This window comes from Hemiscyllium ocellatum, chromosome 4, assembly GCF_020745735.1.
Source record: "Hemiscyllium ocellatum isolate sHemOce1 chromosome 4, sHemOce1.pat.X.cur, whole genome shotgun sequence".
Taxonomy (NCBI): Eukaryota; Metazoa; Chordata; class Chondrichthyes; order Orectolobiformes; family Hemiscylliidae; genus Hemiscyllium; species Hemiscyllium ocellatum.
Genome location: NC_083404.1, coordinates 140019240 through 140037559, shown reverse-complemented (window position 1 = coordinate 140037559; position 18320 = coordinate 140019240). Strand labels below are relative to the sequence as shown.

The following is an 18320-nucleotide window of genomic DNA, read 5'->3' as shown; positions in this document are numbered from 1 at the left end:
ATCTGCAGCAATTTATTTCTATAGACTCTACATCTTGACCTTTTGAACAAAGGTCACCTCTATCTGTTGCAGCAATTCCAGCTTTGATTAGGCATGTATGTGGCTTCTCCATCTTTACCTAGCTTCTTCTTCTCCTTGAATGTCACATACGCCTTGTTACCCTGTGGCCACCTCTCCGGAATGGCTAGCATATCATAATTATTCACTTGGACTATCAGCTCATTAAGTTTGTTGTGAACATTACAAGCATTGCAAAAGCAAAATACTGAACGCTAAAAGTCTGAAATGAGAACAAAGATGCTGGAAGAACTGAGCAGTTCTGGCATTATCTACGGAGAGAAACACAGTTAACATTTCAGGTTGATGATCGTTTATTAAAAAAAGGTTTGTAAATCTCTCAACCTTGTATTCTTATACAGAAATTAATATATTAATTTGCTATCAACATCCTCCTGTAATTATTATGCTCTGCATGATTTGTAGCTCATCTATTCTTTAAGGCAGATATGGAATACATTTGATAGTTTTTCAAAAATAAATAGCAAGGAGGGTAGCACATGCTGTGTGTCCAGTTTTCTTTTCCTTCATCTTGTTGATTTTATTCCAGGGTATCTGGCCATCAAACTCCAAGATGTGATCTGACTAAAACTTCACTGGACATTGCAGGCATTGATCTCACTTACATTGCACATTAAGCAGGTCAACACTGCCTCTTCAGCTAATTTTAAAAAATTTGTTTGAGGGATTTGTTTGTTCAGTGTCATTTATTGCCCGTCCCTAAGTGTCCAGTGGGCAGTTAAGAGTCAACCAATTGTTGAGGGTCTGGAATCTCATGGGGCTAAACAAGATGAGTATAGCAGAATTCCCTTCTCTGAAGGACATTTGGTGAACTGAATAGGATTTTATTACAGTTGACCATGTACATGGTCACCATTTTTAATTCCAGTTTTCACCATCAGCCATGGTGGGATTTGAATCTATGTTCCCAGAATATTAGCCTGGGATTCTAGATTATTAGTGCAGTGATTTTACCACCTCCCAAACTCCACACAAATGATGTGCAGTTTCATTTGCACAGACAAGGAAATTAAATACAAAATATAGTGAGTTTTGAGAAGATTTGTAGCTCAGGTTGAGGTTCTGGATGTGTTTGCTTGCTAAGCTGGAAGGTTTGTTTTCAGACATTTCATCACCATATTAAAAAACATCATCAGTGAGCCTTGGGTGAAGCACTGGTAGTATGGCCTGCTTTTATTTGTGTTTAGGTTTCCTTGGGTCAGTGATGTAATTCCCTCTTTTTTTAGGGGGTAAATGGGATCCAAGCCAATGTGTTTGTTGATAAAAGTTACATGCTTCTAGGAATTCTTGTGCGTGTCTCTGTTTGGCTTGTCCTAGAATGGATGTGTTGTCCCAGTCGAAGTGGTGTCCTTCCTCATCTGTATGTAAAGATACTAGTATGTCATATCGTTACATTCTGATGAGGAAGGACACCACTTTGACTTGAAAAACACATCCATCCTAGGACAAGCCAAACAGAGACACGTGCGAGAATTCCTAGAAACATGGCATTCCAACTGTAACTCTTCTCAACAAACACATTGACTTGGATCCCATTTACCCCCTAAGAAAAAGAAGAGGAAATGACATCACTGACCCAAGGAAACCTAAACATAAATAAAAAGTGGGCCAGACCACCAGTGCTTCACTGGAGGCTCATTGATGATGTTACCTAGTATGGTGCTAAAACGACTGAAAACAAACCTTACAGCTCAGGGAGCAAACTTACATCCAGAACAAATATAGTTCTGATAAAGGGTCACTGGATCAAGCATTAGCTCTATTTTCTTTCACAGATACTGCCAGACATCTGGGTTTCTCCATCAATTTGTTTTTTTGTTTTAGATCGCCAGCTTTTGCAGTGCTTTGTTTTATTATACTACTAGTAGAGCATGTTAAAAGTTTGTGCTGCTAATATTTTGATGAGTAATTTAGAGGTGGAAGAGAGTGGTAATGGAGAAAATAACAATGCAGCTTGACATCTTTGGAAATGAGTTTCATCTTCGTGAATATGGAGTTGGAGTTATATCACAGTTCAGCCTTAAAATAGTGTAGCACTGAAAGAGGTAATTCGGACCATTGTACTCTGTACTCTGACTCTTTTGGACAACAAACCAGTTTGTCCCTCTCTGTGCTCTTCAGGAATCATAGAATCCCTACAGTGTGAGAAACTAGGAGCAGGAGTAGGCCATTTGGCTCTTTGAGCCTGCTCTGCCATCCAATATGATTGTGGCTGACCCTGTATCTCAACACTGTATTCTTACTACTATTTCTTTAATGTCTATAATCTCTAAAATTTGATCAGTCTCCTCTTGAATATACTCAGTGACCCTGCCTTCACAGTTTTTGTGATAGCAAATTCCACAGCTTAACCATTCTCTGAGTGAGTGAAAAAAAATGTCATCTATCCTAATATTTAATTCCCTTTTAAGGCTACCATTAAATTTGTATCCAACACCCTAATAGGCAATAATTATGATAAAAGTGGAATGGGGTGAAGTGCTAAATAACCATCTACTCGGGGTAGAATTATTTAATGGCTAATTCATAGTCACTAGCCTATGTTATGCAAAACTGGCATTCAGAAGTAAACGTTTAATTGCTTGACAATGCATTTATTGTGCAATATTTGGTTGTATCAGTAAGTTGGTAAAATTTATACAAAAGCAAACTATGACTACTGGAAAACTGAAATAAAACAGAACTTGCTGGAGGAAGTTAGCCAGTGATACTAGACCTGCTGAGTTTCTCAACATTTTCTGTTGTTGGTAAAATTTATACCAGTGATTTTAGGTTTCTATGGTAGTTCTAATAACTGAAATTGCTTTAAGACTAATTATTCAGATATGTTTTGTTTCATTTGCTATGGTGTAAAATATGCATTGAATATAGTGCTAAGATTCTAGTAGTTTTTATTTGCATATAATTTTAATGCATTCTTTATAGGAACAACAGTCCTCTGATGAGCTTTGGAGCAAGCTTTGTTAGTTTCTTGGTGAGTAAATTTAGAGTATATGTTTTGTCCATTCTAATTTGCAAATGTGAACTCATCACTTCTTTAGACTTTTCTTTCTTTGCTCTAAGTTCAATATTTATTTAGTTGTAAATCAAACTCCAAGGAACCCTAATTCATTTTGGTGTCTAAGTCTGAACTGGACATTTGTCTACATCAAATATTGCATAACAGTCACAATATAAGAGAATTTGAATGTAATATCAAAATGATGAGTCACTGGACTTGAAACATTAACTCTGCCTTCTTCCCTCAGATGTTGCCAGTCCTGTTGAGTTTCTCCAACGATTTCTGTTTTTATTTTGTTGAACATTAATCTTACAGACAAATGAGTAACATGCCAGTGCTTTTTCATTGGGTAAAGAGTGATGTCATTGGTTTGAAGGAAGGCTAAAGGTCTTGATCTCTCCTTTTGCTCTGTCTTGAATCATTGTGATGAGTTATTTTGAACACGTCTCCCAGTTACAGACTTGCAAGTTCCCCTCATAGCATATGCAGAAAAATTGTGGAATTTTGAGCAGTGTTGAGCATTTTGTGATCTTTTATATTGATTTTAACAACATTGCATCAGTTGGGGACCCTGTCCCAATGGTGAAGTAATTTGAAAATTAACTTTCAGAATCAAGTAACTTTTAATTGGGCACTTAACACTGATTTCGAAGCCAAAATGCTGGGATAATGCTATTTTGGAGAAAGTGAGGACTGCAGATGCTGGAGACCAGAGTTGAAAAAATGTGGTGCTGGAAAAACACAGCAGGCTAGGCAGCATTTGAGGAGCAGGAGAATTGACGTTTCGGGCATAAGCCCTTCTTCAAGAATCAATCATGCTATTTTGATCAAAAATAGCAAGTGACCGCTTAAAATAGCTTGAGAGATGGTTTTAAAAGCTAAATTAAAAATTGTTTTTAAACTCTGCCAGGCTATGTTGGGTTCATAGCAAATTGTACATTTTGTGAAATTCAAAAAGGCTTGTGCAGATTCAGTTGTAGTGGGGTGGAGTGGCAGAGAGACATTTATCATAACCAAGCCAGATTTTACAATCTCATTTGTAATTTCAGACTCTCAAAATGTTAATAGTATTAATTTTTTAGTTTTGCTGACTCAGCGAAGGCATTATCTCTCACATTGTGAGGACTGGGTATTTCTGAGGTGTGCACTTTGTTGCTTAAAAATGTCCTGACTTAGTTCTCATTGTACATTCCTTGTGTCTTTTAATGGGTAATATATTTTATTTATCCAAAATACTAGATTTTACAAGGATGGAAATTGATATATAATGGCCTCCATATGTCCTATTTATTTGATTGTTTGAATAGCTGCCCTGAGGTTTATTTCTTAATGCAATGTAAACAATTAATTGTTGCAATGTTTATGAAATAGGAGTCAAGATACTGATCACCATTTGTCTAAGATTTAGATCATCTTGTTAGGAATAATATCATTCAGGTAAAGGAATAGTGGGAAAGCACTGTTGCCTTGTGTTAGAGACTTAACCTGCTAATTTTCATTGTAGAACAGAAAAATCAGAAGTACATCCGTTCCCATTAGATTAGCCTTTTACGTAGGCCAGCAAATGTTATCAATGCCATTTTTATTAAGACCTCTTTAAGTATTTGTTCATCATATTTTAATACATAGAAAAAAAAAGTAGCCAACAAAACATTACAATTTAGTGCAAATTTTCAATTGTCTAGTAGGTTAAAAGCATAAAATTTGTAGAGTGGGAGTTGCATACTTACATTTCTTTCAAGAGTTAGTTTGAGCCAGCTGTTATTGCTTTATTTTGATCACCATACGAAGAAGATGGCCTAGTGGTATTGCCACTAGACTATTAATCCAGAAACTCCGCTTATCTTCTGGGGACCTGGGTTCAAATCAAGCCATAGAAGATTGTGGAATTTGAATTTGATGATAATCTGGAATTAAAAATATACTGATTACCACAAGACTATTGTCGATTGTCAGAAAAAAAACCCCACCTGGTTCACTAACGCTCTTTAGGGAAGAAAATTGCCATCCTTACCTGACCAGGCCTATACATGACTCCAGACCCACAGTAAAGTAGTTGACTCTCAACTGCTCTTTGAAATGGCCTAGCAAGTCACTCAGTTCAGAGGCAATTAGGGATGGGCAATTAATGGCCAGCCAGTGATGCCTATGTCTCGTCTGTGAATATACAAAAGAAGAATAATTTGTGGGTCTACATAGAGCGCATAAACTGTGGACATTCAAGGAAGCAGCTCACCAACACCTTTTCAGGGGCAATTAGGGATGGGTAATAAATGCTGGCCCAGCCAGCAACACACACGTCCGTGAATAAATATTTTTAAAAGCACCCCATGTTAGAGTCCAAATCCCTGTTCAGTGTAAATCTAACATTAATTGGTATTCCAAAACAAAATATGAGCATTTTATTTTTGATTTCAAAATGTCTTCTATCGATAAAGAATCTCTGAAATGAATATAACCATAACTGACTGACAGGGAAAATATTCACTATCCAGGCTTGACTCTGAAATCGGGAAGATTGCCTGATGGTAAAAATCTTCTAAAAGGTTAGCATTCAAGGCCATCCCGTTAATTTTCAGGTATTCAAATCTTGGCTCTTAAAAGAATAGATTGAATATGTAACTTTATTTATAACCTGAAAAGAAGTCAGCCTTTTAAATAAATAAACATAACTGTACTACAAACTGGAAGAGTAGTTGATGAAGGGCTTGTGCCCGAAACGTTGAATTTCCTATTCCTTGGATGCTGCCTGACCTGCCGCGCTTTAACCAGCAACACATTTTCAGCTACAAACTGGAAGGGTGAGTAGTGTCCTTTTGGTTTGAGACTTCAAAAATAAAGATAGCATTTTATAAATTTCAGAAGTAAGTTGAAATATACTTGCATAAGAAAAGGACCAGATATTAGCTTACTTTTTTTTAAAGTTGCCATCCCAGAGGACTATAGAGCTATAAAGAGAGAGTGAGAGACAGCTGATGGAGAGCTTAAACAGAGGGTCACCATGCCACAAGCAAAGGGCAAGATTGAGAAGGCAGGAACTTCAGAGTGACCTTGACTGGTGTGAGAACTGAACCCACACTATTGGCGTTTGTCTGCTTTAGAATTTGGTCAACCAGCCAACTGAACTAACTGATTCCCAAGCATATGTATTACAACATTGAATCACTCTAGTTAAACACTTCCAATTATTGTATAGTTTAATGTTAATTTACTGTATGTTATTTAATATGTGTTAGCACAATGTAAGCTTCTTTGACTGTTTTAGCTGCACACATTAATTCTGACATCAATTTTTCAGAACGCTATGATGACCTTTGAAGATGAAAAAATGCAGCTGGCTTGTGATGATTTAAAAAACACTGAGAAGCTGTGTGAAAGTAGTGAAGCAGGTGTAATTGAAACAATCAGGAATAAAATTAAAAAGAATGTGAGTACACTGTCTGAATTGGTAGCGCTATCCAATCTATATCAATTTAAAAAACAATAATAGGGAGAACATTTTCGTCAGTCTTTACATTGCAAGAATATTCTCATTCCAAGTTGTGTAGGAGGAAAGAAACACAATTAGCTGTACTTGTCATGACTATTGGAGTGTGCTGTAGAGTATTGTGTGCAACTTTGCTTTTTATCTAGCCCGTGAGAGTAGGGTACTTTAATTTTCTGAGTTTACTTCTGAGAACACATCCCAAAATATTTATTTTTGTGCAATTTCTAGCTCATATGCCCACAAAACCCACCCTGCTTTCTTGGCCCTGTTGCCGTTAAAACTGCAGCGGTTTTGTTTCACTCTTGCCCGTTCGTAGTTAGGCAATCTTCTGTGATGGCTTCTCATTCCTGCCTTATTTCTGGAATTCTCCAAGAATCAATTACTTACCCTTTCCTATTTTGGCGTGGAACTGCCTTTCCTCACATGACTTCGACCAAAAATACTGTGCCAGCTTCTATGTATATCCTAATGACTCCAGCTCCAACGTTTCTTGATCATCCCTCACCACCTTGATATCAGACTAATTCTCCAGTATCCCAATCTAAGTTTAAGCAGAAATTTCCTCAAGTTAAGTATTGGTTAACCTTGGGCAAGGGTTTCATCCTCTCTGTCAATAAAACTGCCTACTTCATAATAATTTCCCATCTTTATCTCAGTCCGTTGGCCTCTGTTTTTCTCATAGCTTCCAGTCCCACTTTTGAATCATCAGTGAACCTAGATACGTTACTCCCTCTCTTTATCTCAGTCATTGATATTGACCTGCAAATGGCCAACACCTCTACTTTGAACCTTGCAGCTCTAGTTACAGCCTGTGGGTTTGGTTTTAATTCTTGTGTTCTGTTGTTTTGCTTTCGGATGACAACTGCTGATCATTCTGCCATTCATGCCTCCTCTGGACGCTTCCTTATTTGACCTACCCATTGGTCTTGCTTTGCTGACTTAATAACATATTAATTTCTGTGTCTTCCACCCATCATAGACCTTTCCTTTTTTTGTTTATATGCCGTCTTCCCCCATTTCACTTATCTATCACACTTCTAACATATAATACAAAGAGTCATCTACCTGAGACATTAATTCCATTGTGTCTCTGCAGGTACTGCCTGATTTGCTAAGTATTGTCATTTATTGTTTTAATTTCCAACATCTGCAGTATTGTGCTTCAGAAATAAGCATATGCTTTGTCTGAGCCAAAACCATGCCTTGTGCATGAAGTATCTCTGATATCTGCTTCTATGTTTACAGTAGCTTACATTGGCAAAATATGAACATATTACAATCCATAGAGACACAGAGGTACTTAAACTAATTAAATGAATTTCAAGGACACAATTGGAGCAGATGCCTTTCCTGTGCTTGAGAAGTGACATCTGGTGGTTTTGTCACTGAGGATGAACTAATGCTGACAATTTATCACTTGCCCTTTCATAGAAAAGAGACTCAGCTTTTCTGATTCTTGTCGCCAGATGGAACAGATGGGGCTTCATTCCAATCACATGCAGATGATTACAAAGGCATTGCAACTTTGAAACAGGTTGTTTCTCTCAGTTGATGTGTGGTGTTTATCCTTATCCTTGAGCCTGGAGACCTGGGTTCAAGTCCCACTTGCTCCAGGTGTGTATAGTATCTCAGACCTGTGCATTCAGAAAAATTATTCTACGCAGAAGCAACCACGTAATTCTATGTCATTATTCTGTCCATAAATTCTATTGAGTTCCCTTATCTTCAGTCAAACCTGTTTTGAATTGTTAAGATGCTCTCTGCTTTAATCACTAACTCCAGTTGTGTTTTCTAGCCTCATGACCCTCTTGCGTAATGGAAGTGGAGTCTGTTTTATGTGACAGAACACGTAACCCATTGTTAACATTACATTAATACTTCCTGGGCTAAGTAAGCAGTGTTACACCCTATGAATACAGAAAATGGGCATCACTATCATTCTACCTTTTTGGAATATGTTTTAGTTGTGAAAGTATCTTGTATTTACTATTGACTTGAATTTCAATGAATAGTTGGTAGTTAGGCATAGGTTAGGGCTGATTCGGGACCAAAAGCTGGAGCCTTAGTAATGAGACAGAGGACATAGTTAAGTGATAACTGAGTACTTAGGCAAAATTCTCTTCTTTGGCTGTGACATTATATCGAAAGCAAAGGTATTAGGGAAGTTTAAGGAATAAAACTAGATAAAGGAAATGTATTAAAACATTGGCAGTATTCAGTGTAGAAAAAGGTAACTCAATCTGTTTTTTCAGGTCCATTGTGGACAATTAATGGGACAAAATTAATTGATACTTGGAAAAATATCAGCTAATACAACCCAACATGGATTTGTCAAAGGCAAGTTCTGTTTGATTAACTACATTGATTCTTTCTTGAAGTTATAGGGGGAGTGTGGTGGATGAAGATAATGAGTTTAGTATGATGTATGTAGACCATCCTTAATAGCCTTGAATCTGTGCCATGTGGACTGCAATGGCTAAAGAAAGCGACTCACCACTACTCTTCAAGAACAATTAGGCATGCGTGAATAAAGAGTATCATGTACTATATTTGTTAGCAAAATTTAAGCCCAAAGGATTAAAGGTGCAGTGGGATAAAAAGCAGAGAGTACAAACCAATTTTGGTTTAAAAGAGTAGAAAGAAATGTGTAGTCGTTAGCCTCTGAGTTTCTCCTGAGATCGATGTTGGGGCTACTGCTCTTTTCACTGTGTAAATGAATTAAGTACATATTGGTATTAGTCCGAAGCTGCTGATAAAACTAAACTCCTCAATGAAGTAAGCAATAGGGAAGATAGTGATAAATTTCAGGAGGATGTGGGCAGACTGATGAAGTAGTCATGGTGAAATTTTAATTCCGAAGAGTGAGAAGTGACCCAGTTAGGAATTATGAGCAGAAGCAAAATGGAGTAATTTTAAAGAGTGCAAGAACTGAGACCTGGAGGATCTTCATAATAACTTCCCATCTTTATCTCAGTCCTTTGGTCTCTGTGTTTTTCTCATGTCCTTTAAAGGTGGGATTGTAATCTAAATTGAGAAAGCTGTGTGAAAGATGTATGGATATGGTTTTATCAGTGGAGGTGGAGAGAAAAGAAAGCAAAAAGGTTTCGCTAAACCTTTATAAAACACTGTTTCACTGCAGTTGGAGTATTGCTGTCAATTTTCACCCCACCCTGTATCTATGACTGTCTGCAGCCCCACATGCCTCTGAGATCTTGGTGTTGCTTCACTTTGGGCTTCATGAGCATTCCCTATTTTTAACCATGTTTGAATAATTGAAAATACGTTCAAGGAATGATTGGTATCACTGGCAAAGCAAGCGTTTATTGCTCATCTCCAATTGCTCATGAAAAGATCATGTTGAGCTGGCACAGTGATGTTAGAAAGGGGTTTTCCAGGATTTTTATACATACACCAATCACTCTTGCAGCAGTCATAGAGATGTACAGCACGGAAATAGACCCTTCGGTCCAACCCGTCCATGCTGACGAGATATCCCAACCTAATCTAGTCCCATTTGCCAGCACTTGGCCCGTATCCCTCTAAATCCAATTATTCATACACCCATCCAGATGCCTTTTTAAATGTTGCAACTGTACCAGCCTCCACCACTTCCTTTGGCAGCTCATTCCATACACGCACCACCCTCTGCGTGAAAACGTTGCCCCCAGGTCTCTTTTAAATCTTTCCCCTCTCACCCTAACCAACATCCTGTACAGCTGTAACATGACCTCCCAACTCCTATTCACAATGCTCTGACCAATAAAGGAAAGCATACCAAACATCTTATTCACTATCCTATCTACCCAATCAAAAGACAGTCCAGCACAGGAACAGTCTGGGCTGACACAAGATGCTTTTCTAAACTAAAAATCTTTTGCCCCCACGTCTAATTCCCTGCCTGTTCATATTTCTATCAAGATGCCTCTTAAATGTTCGTATTGCTACTGCCTCCGCCACCATCCTCCTGTTTTTAAAAAAAATAAAAATGCCTGTCCTTCTTTAAACTAAAGTGTTTTTACCTTAAACCTATGTCCCCTAATAATTTACATTTCTGCCTGGAAAAAAGATTCTGACTATCTATACCTCCCACAATTTTATAAACTTCTATCAGGTTGCACCCTTTTGACATTCAGATGAAAACAAAGTTTGTTTAACCTCTTCTCATAGCCAGCACTGTCATCCGCTTTCCCCCTCAGTCGAAGCAAAACACTCAGAGACACAGTTACCTTTTACTTTCTTCATCTTTGTTCTGGGCCCTGGAAGGAGAAAGAATGATCGTCCATGTGCACAGGGACATGAGCTCATGGTCTTCCCTAGAAGAGCAGTTTCTCAAATGAACTCTATAGTCATTTTACAGGGAGGAGAATCCAGATAAGGTAACATACATATTAATTGGGTAACCATTACAATAGGCGAGCATCAACAGTAAAGAATAAACCATCTGCTGTTACACAATTAATGTTCTTAACCCTGTTAACTGGCTTCACATAATGAATACTTTTCACCTTGTTAACTGACATTGCATACTGAATGCGTCCAATATTGTTAAATGGCTCTACACAATGAATGTTTTTCCACCTTGTTAACCCATTACTCTTGCCTCCAATACTCCGTTGTTAACTAAGTTCTTATCCGATCTAAGTCATGCTCAGCTGAACCTCTTGTTTTACAAACCTCAGAACTTAACTCTTTCCTGCCTCCTTATACCCTGTACACATTCTCAGCACTCTCAGAACTAGCCAACATCCTGGTAAACAGTTTCTGGACATGCCCCCCCCCCCCCCCCCCCACCACCACCACTACCATCACCACCACCACCACCAAGACACTTGTTTCAACCATCGCAGCTAGCACAAGCAAACCTCCCTGCCAGGTTACTGGTGCCCCTCCAGTTTAGGTGCAACCCCTCCTTGTACAAGATCCATGTACTTGAAGCCCTCCTCCTAAGCCAGTTCTTTAGCCATGTATTTAAATGTACTATCGTCCTACTCCTAGCATCACTGGCACATGGCACAGGAAGTAATCCTGAGATTACAGCCCTGGAAGTCCTGCTTTTAACTCCTTAAACTCCCTTTGCAGGATCTCATCCCTGTTTCTGCCCATGTCACTTGTATCAATGTGGATCACAACCTCTGGCTGCTCATCCTCTCCTTTCAGAATATGCTGTGCCGGTTCAGATATCCTTGACCTAGACAGCAGGGAGGCAACGTACCATCCTGGAGTCTTACTTGCGGCCATAGAAACACCTATCTGTACCCCTGGCTGTCCTCTATCACTGATGCACACCTACACGTCGACCCTCTCTGCAGTACAACAGTATCCAAAATGGTATACCTGTTTGACAGGGGAGTGGCAGCAGGGGATTCCTGCACTGCCTGTCCACACTTATTCATCTTCCTGTCGGTCACCCAATTCTGCTATGCCTGTGTAGCCCTTACTGGGGATGTGATCAGCTCATTAAGTGTGTTATCCACGACATTCTTGGCTCTGTGAATGCTCGGTAGTGAGTCAGTCTACAGCTGCAGGTCCTTTGTGACAAATCAAGAGCTGCAGTTGGACACACTTCCCATACATGCTGGCACCATTGAGACCGGAAGTGTCCTTGATTTCTCACATCACATCAGGAGTATTCCATGGGGCCAAGTTCTCCTTCCATTTTAAACTTTAATGATTAAATCAACCTTCTCAAATACAGACAATAATCCAGGAACTGATTATACAACCTTACCCATTCATCTCTAGACTCCGGTCTCTCACTCTCATTCTCTGTTCATAGTGGACTGCGACTACAAAAAGTAACTATATTGTCTCTCTCCATCACTACTCACTCAGTCTGTAAACTAGGTTGCTGAGCAGTCAAGCCTAAGTTGTGATGTCACCTCTGGAGCTTCACCCCTGGATTGAGCTCCATTCTGCTGCAGTACACCCCCAGGTTTGCTCTCCTTTCCCCTGTTTCTGCTGCTGTCTCTGCTCAGTCTTACCTCCAGTCCAGGCCCAGTCCTCGGGTATTTTTACTGGTGTCACTGCTGCTGTTCAACCCCGAGCTTTGTGTTGCACATACTGCTGGCTGTTCAGTTACTAGGAACCAGAGTTGTTGCCAAATTGATGGCCTTTGGCAACCATAACTGGTGACGATTGCACAAACGAAAATGGCTGCTTGTTGTCAGGCACATCTCACAGTGCATACACCAAATGATGCCTTGCCATCTTCAAGTATCTTCTCCAAAACTGCTTGACCAAAGCACAGTGAGTTTCATTATCTCGATATTAAGAGTACAGTGATTCCTTCCACTGTCGTTTTTAACATAGTTTTTTTCCATTTGGGCTACAAATCAAAAATAAAGGAAATAAAATGATACGGTCATTACATGTTCCTGACTTGGATGTTGCAGATGGTTGGCATGTATTAGAGGGACAGGTGATGAGTAATCTACCACTAAATTCCTAAAATCTGATCTTTTGCTCATGCAGTTCAGTTTTTAGAACGTAGAACAGTACAGTACAGTTCAGGCCCTTCAGCCCTCGATGTTGTGCCAACCTTTTATTCCTACTCAAAGATAGGAATACCCTTCATTTTACTATCATCCATGTGCCTATCCAAGAGTTGCTTAAATGCCCTCCATGTATCCGACTCTACTACCACCGCTGGCAGTGCATTCCACGCACCCACCACTCTGTGTAAAGAACCTACCTCTGACATCTGTCCTAAACCTTCCTCCAATCAACTTAAAATTATGCCCCCTTGTGATAGCCATTCCTGCCCATTTTTGATCAATGTTAACCTCTCCCGATAGTAAGGCCATTAAATGTCAAGAGACAGTCATTAGATATTTCTCTTGTTGGAGATGGTCATTGCATGGCACTTGTCTGGTACGAATGTTACTTGCACTTGGCAGTCCAAGCTTTGATGTTGTCCTACTATTGTTACATCATATGTGGACTGCTTCAGTGTATGAGGAGGTGCACACCACAAGATGTGCTGAACATTGTGCAGTTATTAATGAATATTCCCAATTCTGATCTTATGATGATGGAGGGAAGGTCTTTGAAGAAGCAGCTGTAGATGGTCAGGCCAAGGACAATACCTTAAGGAGCTTTGAAGAGATGTCTTGGACTAAGATGACTGACGTCCACAACTACAACCTGGGAAAGCCGTTAATGAAGGTGCTTAGGTTATTGGACACAGACAGTATCCTGAGAATTTCCACAGTGATGACTGGGGCTGAGATGATTTGATATCCAATAATTACAGCCACCTTCTCTGCTTTCCCCCTTGTGTCCCATTGACACCAGTTTGGCTTTTGGTCTCCTTAATTCGATTCTGTCGCTGCTGTCTTGATGCCAAGGACCAGAAATCTTGCTGCCCTGCTCTTCTATGATCTTCTTTGAGCCAAGACACTAATGAGGTGAGGAGTGCAGTGGCCTGGCAAAGCCACAACTGAGTGTCATTGAACAGGGTAACTGGGAGTGTTGGTTAGCTCAGTTGACTGGATGGCAGGTTTGCAAAACAGAGTGATATCAATAACATGGATTCATGCTGGCTGAGGTTTCCATGAGAGACCCTCCTTCTCAACCTGTCCCTTCACTTAAGGTGTGGTGACCCTCTGGTTAAATCACTACTAGTCATCAGTCTTAATGAGAAAGCAGCCCTGTGACCTGGCGACTTTACACTTACCTTTGCAAATGCTACTGGTGGCACTGTCAATAACCCCTTGCATAAGTTTACTGATTATTGAGATTAGATTGATAGGTGTAACTGGCTGCATTGAATCTGTCCTGTTTGCTGTGGGTAGGATATACTCGGGCAATTTGCTATACTTTTGTATTGATTTTTGTGATCTAGTTTTCATTCTCTAGAATTCTTTTTCTGTACTCCTTCACTTTTTCTACTGTTTCTGTTGTGAGTGAAACAAAGTAAGGTTGTGACTTTACCAAATTCTTATCAGCTTTTTCTTTAAAACCTACCTTTCTGGTCAAAATTTTGTTTATCTGTCCTAAAATCTGCTGTGCATCTTGACAAATTTTATTTAACTCTCATGCTGCGGCAAGTTGAGACAAGAAAACAGGAAGTCTAGTTCCATTCCTGCTGTGTCACTATTACTTTGCTGCTGTTCATTCCTTCCTTGTATCAGTCTGTGATCATTGCGATTAAAGTTTTCATTTGATTTGTCTCTCAAAAACGCTCTGTCCGTTTTGTCAATTTGTTGTAAATGTGTGTGAAGTCCTCTTTATTATTACAGTACACATGCTCTGTTTCCAATGCCTCTGAATGAGATTGTTGGCTCAATCCCCAATTTGAGCACATAATCCAAGCTGGCACTGATCTAAAGCACTAAAGGAGGGGTTTAATGTGGATATATGAGATGCTTAATTGAGGGCATAATTGATTCAATGACACTATTCAATGGAAGAGCAGGGGAATTCTTTCACTTTCCTGGCCATTACTCATTCTTTAACCAATTTGTATAAACAAATGCTAGAATAAGTTACCTGGTCATATTTAATTGACTACCAATTTTGTCTAAATAATAGCAATCTTTTGAATGACTTGTGTCATTCTTGCCTGGCTTCTCAAGTGATTATGAAAGATCACATGTTCCTGTTATAAGGAAGAGCAGGAGAAATCTCTTGTCCATACGTAATATATATCCCTCAGCCAGCAGCTAAAAACCTTGTTGTGAGTAGGAAGTTGCTGGGTTGTAGTTAGCTGCCAATGTATTGTAAATTGTAAGAATAAAGGAACAGCGGTATGTACCATCTAGACAATGCACTGTAGAAATTCATCAAGTCTGTTTAAACAGCAACTTCTAAACCCATGACCACCTCCATCTAGAAAGACATGGGTAGCAGACACATGGGAACAGTGTCACCTACAAGTTTTCCAAACCACACTCCATTTGACTTAGAAATGTTTTGCCATTTGTTCAATATCAAAATCCTGGAATTCCCTCCCTAACAGCATTGTGGGTCTACATATGGCACATGGGCTGCAGGTAACTTGCCACCACCTTCTCAATGATAACCAGGGATGGTTGATAAATGCTGGTCCAGCCAGTCTTGCCCACATTCCACAAATGAATTTTTAAAAAGCATAAAGCGAACACAATCATTTAGCATGATCGTGGCTGATCTGCATCTCCCAGTGAAGGAGTGTCGCTTTGAAAGCTTATAATTTTAAACAAACCTGTTGGACTATAACCTGGTATTTTGTGATTTTTGACTTTATCCATCCAAGTCCAACACCTCCACACCATACACCCATTTCCATATCTGTTACTGCTCTTGGCATCCAAGAACCTTATGCGACATGAAATTCACAGTAATTAATTGGCTGTAAGTTGGATGTTGGACCAATCTGGACATATGGTGCAATGCAAATACAGCATTCGTCAAGTGAATGTGTCAGATTTGAATTGCAAGAAATTCGTAAGAGTGATGATAGCCGACAACATGTCCTGGACTTCCCATGCAGATGCGACGGTCAAGAAGGCACAACAAGACCTGTTCTTTCTCTGGCAGCTCAGAAAATTCAGCATCTCCATAAGGACCCTCACCAACCTTTACAGATGCACCTTGGAAGGCATGTTGTCTGGGAGTATAACGGCCTGGTTTGGCTGCTGCTCTGCCCAGGACCATAAGAAACTACAGAAAGTTGTACGCACAGCCCAGACACCTTCCATCTATGGACTCCATTTACACGGCTTGCTGCTGTGGATAAGCTGCCAACATCATCAAAAACTCATCCACCCCCGGTAATGCTCTCCTTACAACCTATTCCATCAGAAGATACAGAAGCTTGAACACACACATCAGGAGGTTCAACAAAGCTTCTTTCCTGCCATTATTAGACTGATGAATGGATTTTCTAACTTCAAATGATGCTGATTTTGCCTAGCACTTGGTGTAACCTGTATGTCTTACTCTGCCCAAGATTTCTTTTCACGCTATGATCGCCATATATCTTTGCTTACTATGATCTGCCTCTTCTGGTCACAAACAAAGCTTTTCACTGTACTTAGGTACACATGACAATAAATAAGTCAAATCAAATTCTTTTAGAAACAGAAAATAGGCACAGGAGTGACCTGTTTGGTTCTTTTTGAATCTGCTCTGCCATTCAATATGATCATGGCTGATTATCCAACCCAGTAGCTGTCTTCTCCCCATATCCTTTGATTCCTTTAGCTCTGCCAATTCAATCATAACTGTTTCTCAATCCCATTCCCTAGCTTTCTCCGCATAACCCCTGATACTCAGCCTATCTATCTCAGTCTTAAATATGCTCATCTAGGCCGTAGTAGATGTTGGGAAGCTATTTCCATTGGTAGGAGACACTCGGACCTGAGGGCACAGCCTTAAAGTAAAGGGAAGACCTTTTATAACAGAAATAAGGAGAAACTTCTTCAGCCAGAGGGTGGTGAATCTATGGAATTCACTGCCACAGAAGGCTTTAGAGGCCAGGTAATTCAGTATATTTAAGACTGAGATAGATAGGTTCTTGAGTATGATTGAATGGCGAAGCAGACTCGATGGTCTGAATGGCCTAATTTCTGCTCCTGTGTCTTATGATCAAAAGCTAATATCTGCTTGAAAGCATTCAATGTTATGGCTTCATCTTTGTATGACAGAATGTTCCATAGGCTCACCATTCTCTCTGGGAGAAGAAAATTCTCCATTCCAAATGGTGTACCCCATATCCCTAGACTGTAATTCCTTGCCAGTCACTGGGTATCCTTCCTCCTTTTACCCTGTCTAGGGTATTTTAGTGAGTCAGTTTTGATTATATTAATGCAACAGGCAGCAATAATTAAGTCTGATTCATTTGTTGTTCAAGATTTTTGCATATTTTGTTCCACATTAAGAACAAGGGATCGTTTTTAGACATATGTTTCCAATCTGGATTATAAAGCACTTTACTCAAACTTTGCTCCATTTTATTGTGAATGAAGGTGTTTTTCTACATTTTATATTGCATCTCAAGTGTTTTGCTGCAATACATTTATCTTCTATTCTGTTGGCATATTTATACTTCAACTGTAGTTATCACAAAAGTCTGCTCAACTTCCTCTGGCAGCTCATTCCGTACACTCACTGCCCTCTGTGTGAAATCGTTGCCCCTTAGGTCCCTTTTAAATCTTTCCCCTCTCACCCTAAACCTATGTCTCTTAGTATTGGACTCCCCTGCCCTAGGGAAAAGACCTTGTCTATTTACCCTATCTATGCTACTCATGACTATTATAAACCTCTGTAAGGTCACCCCTCAGTCATGATGACTGAGGAGTCCAGAACCAGGTGTATGACAGTTAAGACTGAAAGGGAGAAATACCTTCACTTGGAGCGTGGTGAACAGCATTCGCTCCAAGCTGAGTTTGTGCGCACCATGGTGATTGGTGTTGGCACACTAGTTGCAGCATTGACTTCTGCCTCCTAAAACCATTTCATGCACAAATTGGATGGAAAGCTGCTGGTGGGAGTGTGAAATTCTATGATGCAGAAGGTGATTGAGGCCAATACATTGAACGTTTTCAAGAAAACGTTAGATGCAGTATATGTCTTGGGGTTTAATGGATCAAAGGGCATGGGAGAAAGCAGGACCAGGGTACTGAGTTCGGTGATCAGCCATGATCATATTAGATAATGGAGCAGGCTTGAAAGCTTAATCCTGCTGTGTTACTCGCTTTCAAAATTTCTACCACTACCAATGGTGCTTTATATAAAATGCTCAAGGGGAATGATAAGGTGGACATTGAGCAG

At 39.7% G+C, this 18320-nt stretch overlaps 1 protein-coding gene across 2 annotated transcripts in view; it reads left to right on the top strand.

The window, feature by feature from the left end:
- ttc39c (tetratricopeptide repeat domain 39C) overlaps positions 1-18320 on the top strand; it is a 108382-nt gene that overhangs the window by 30415 nt on the left and 59647 nt on the right. The window contains exons 2-3 of one of the 2 annotated variants that reach the window (XM_060823914.1): positions 3004-3052; positions 6378-6506. The exons of the other annotated variant lie outside the window; for it this stretch is intronic. Coding sequence (XP_060679897.1) covers positions 3004-3052; positions 6378-6506 — 178 coding nt within the window. The remainder of the gene's footprint in view (positions 1-3003; positions 3053-6377; positions 6507-18320) is intronic. 2 annotated transcript variants of the gene reach the window in all.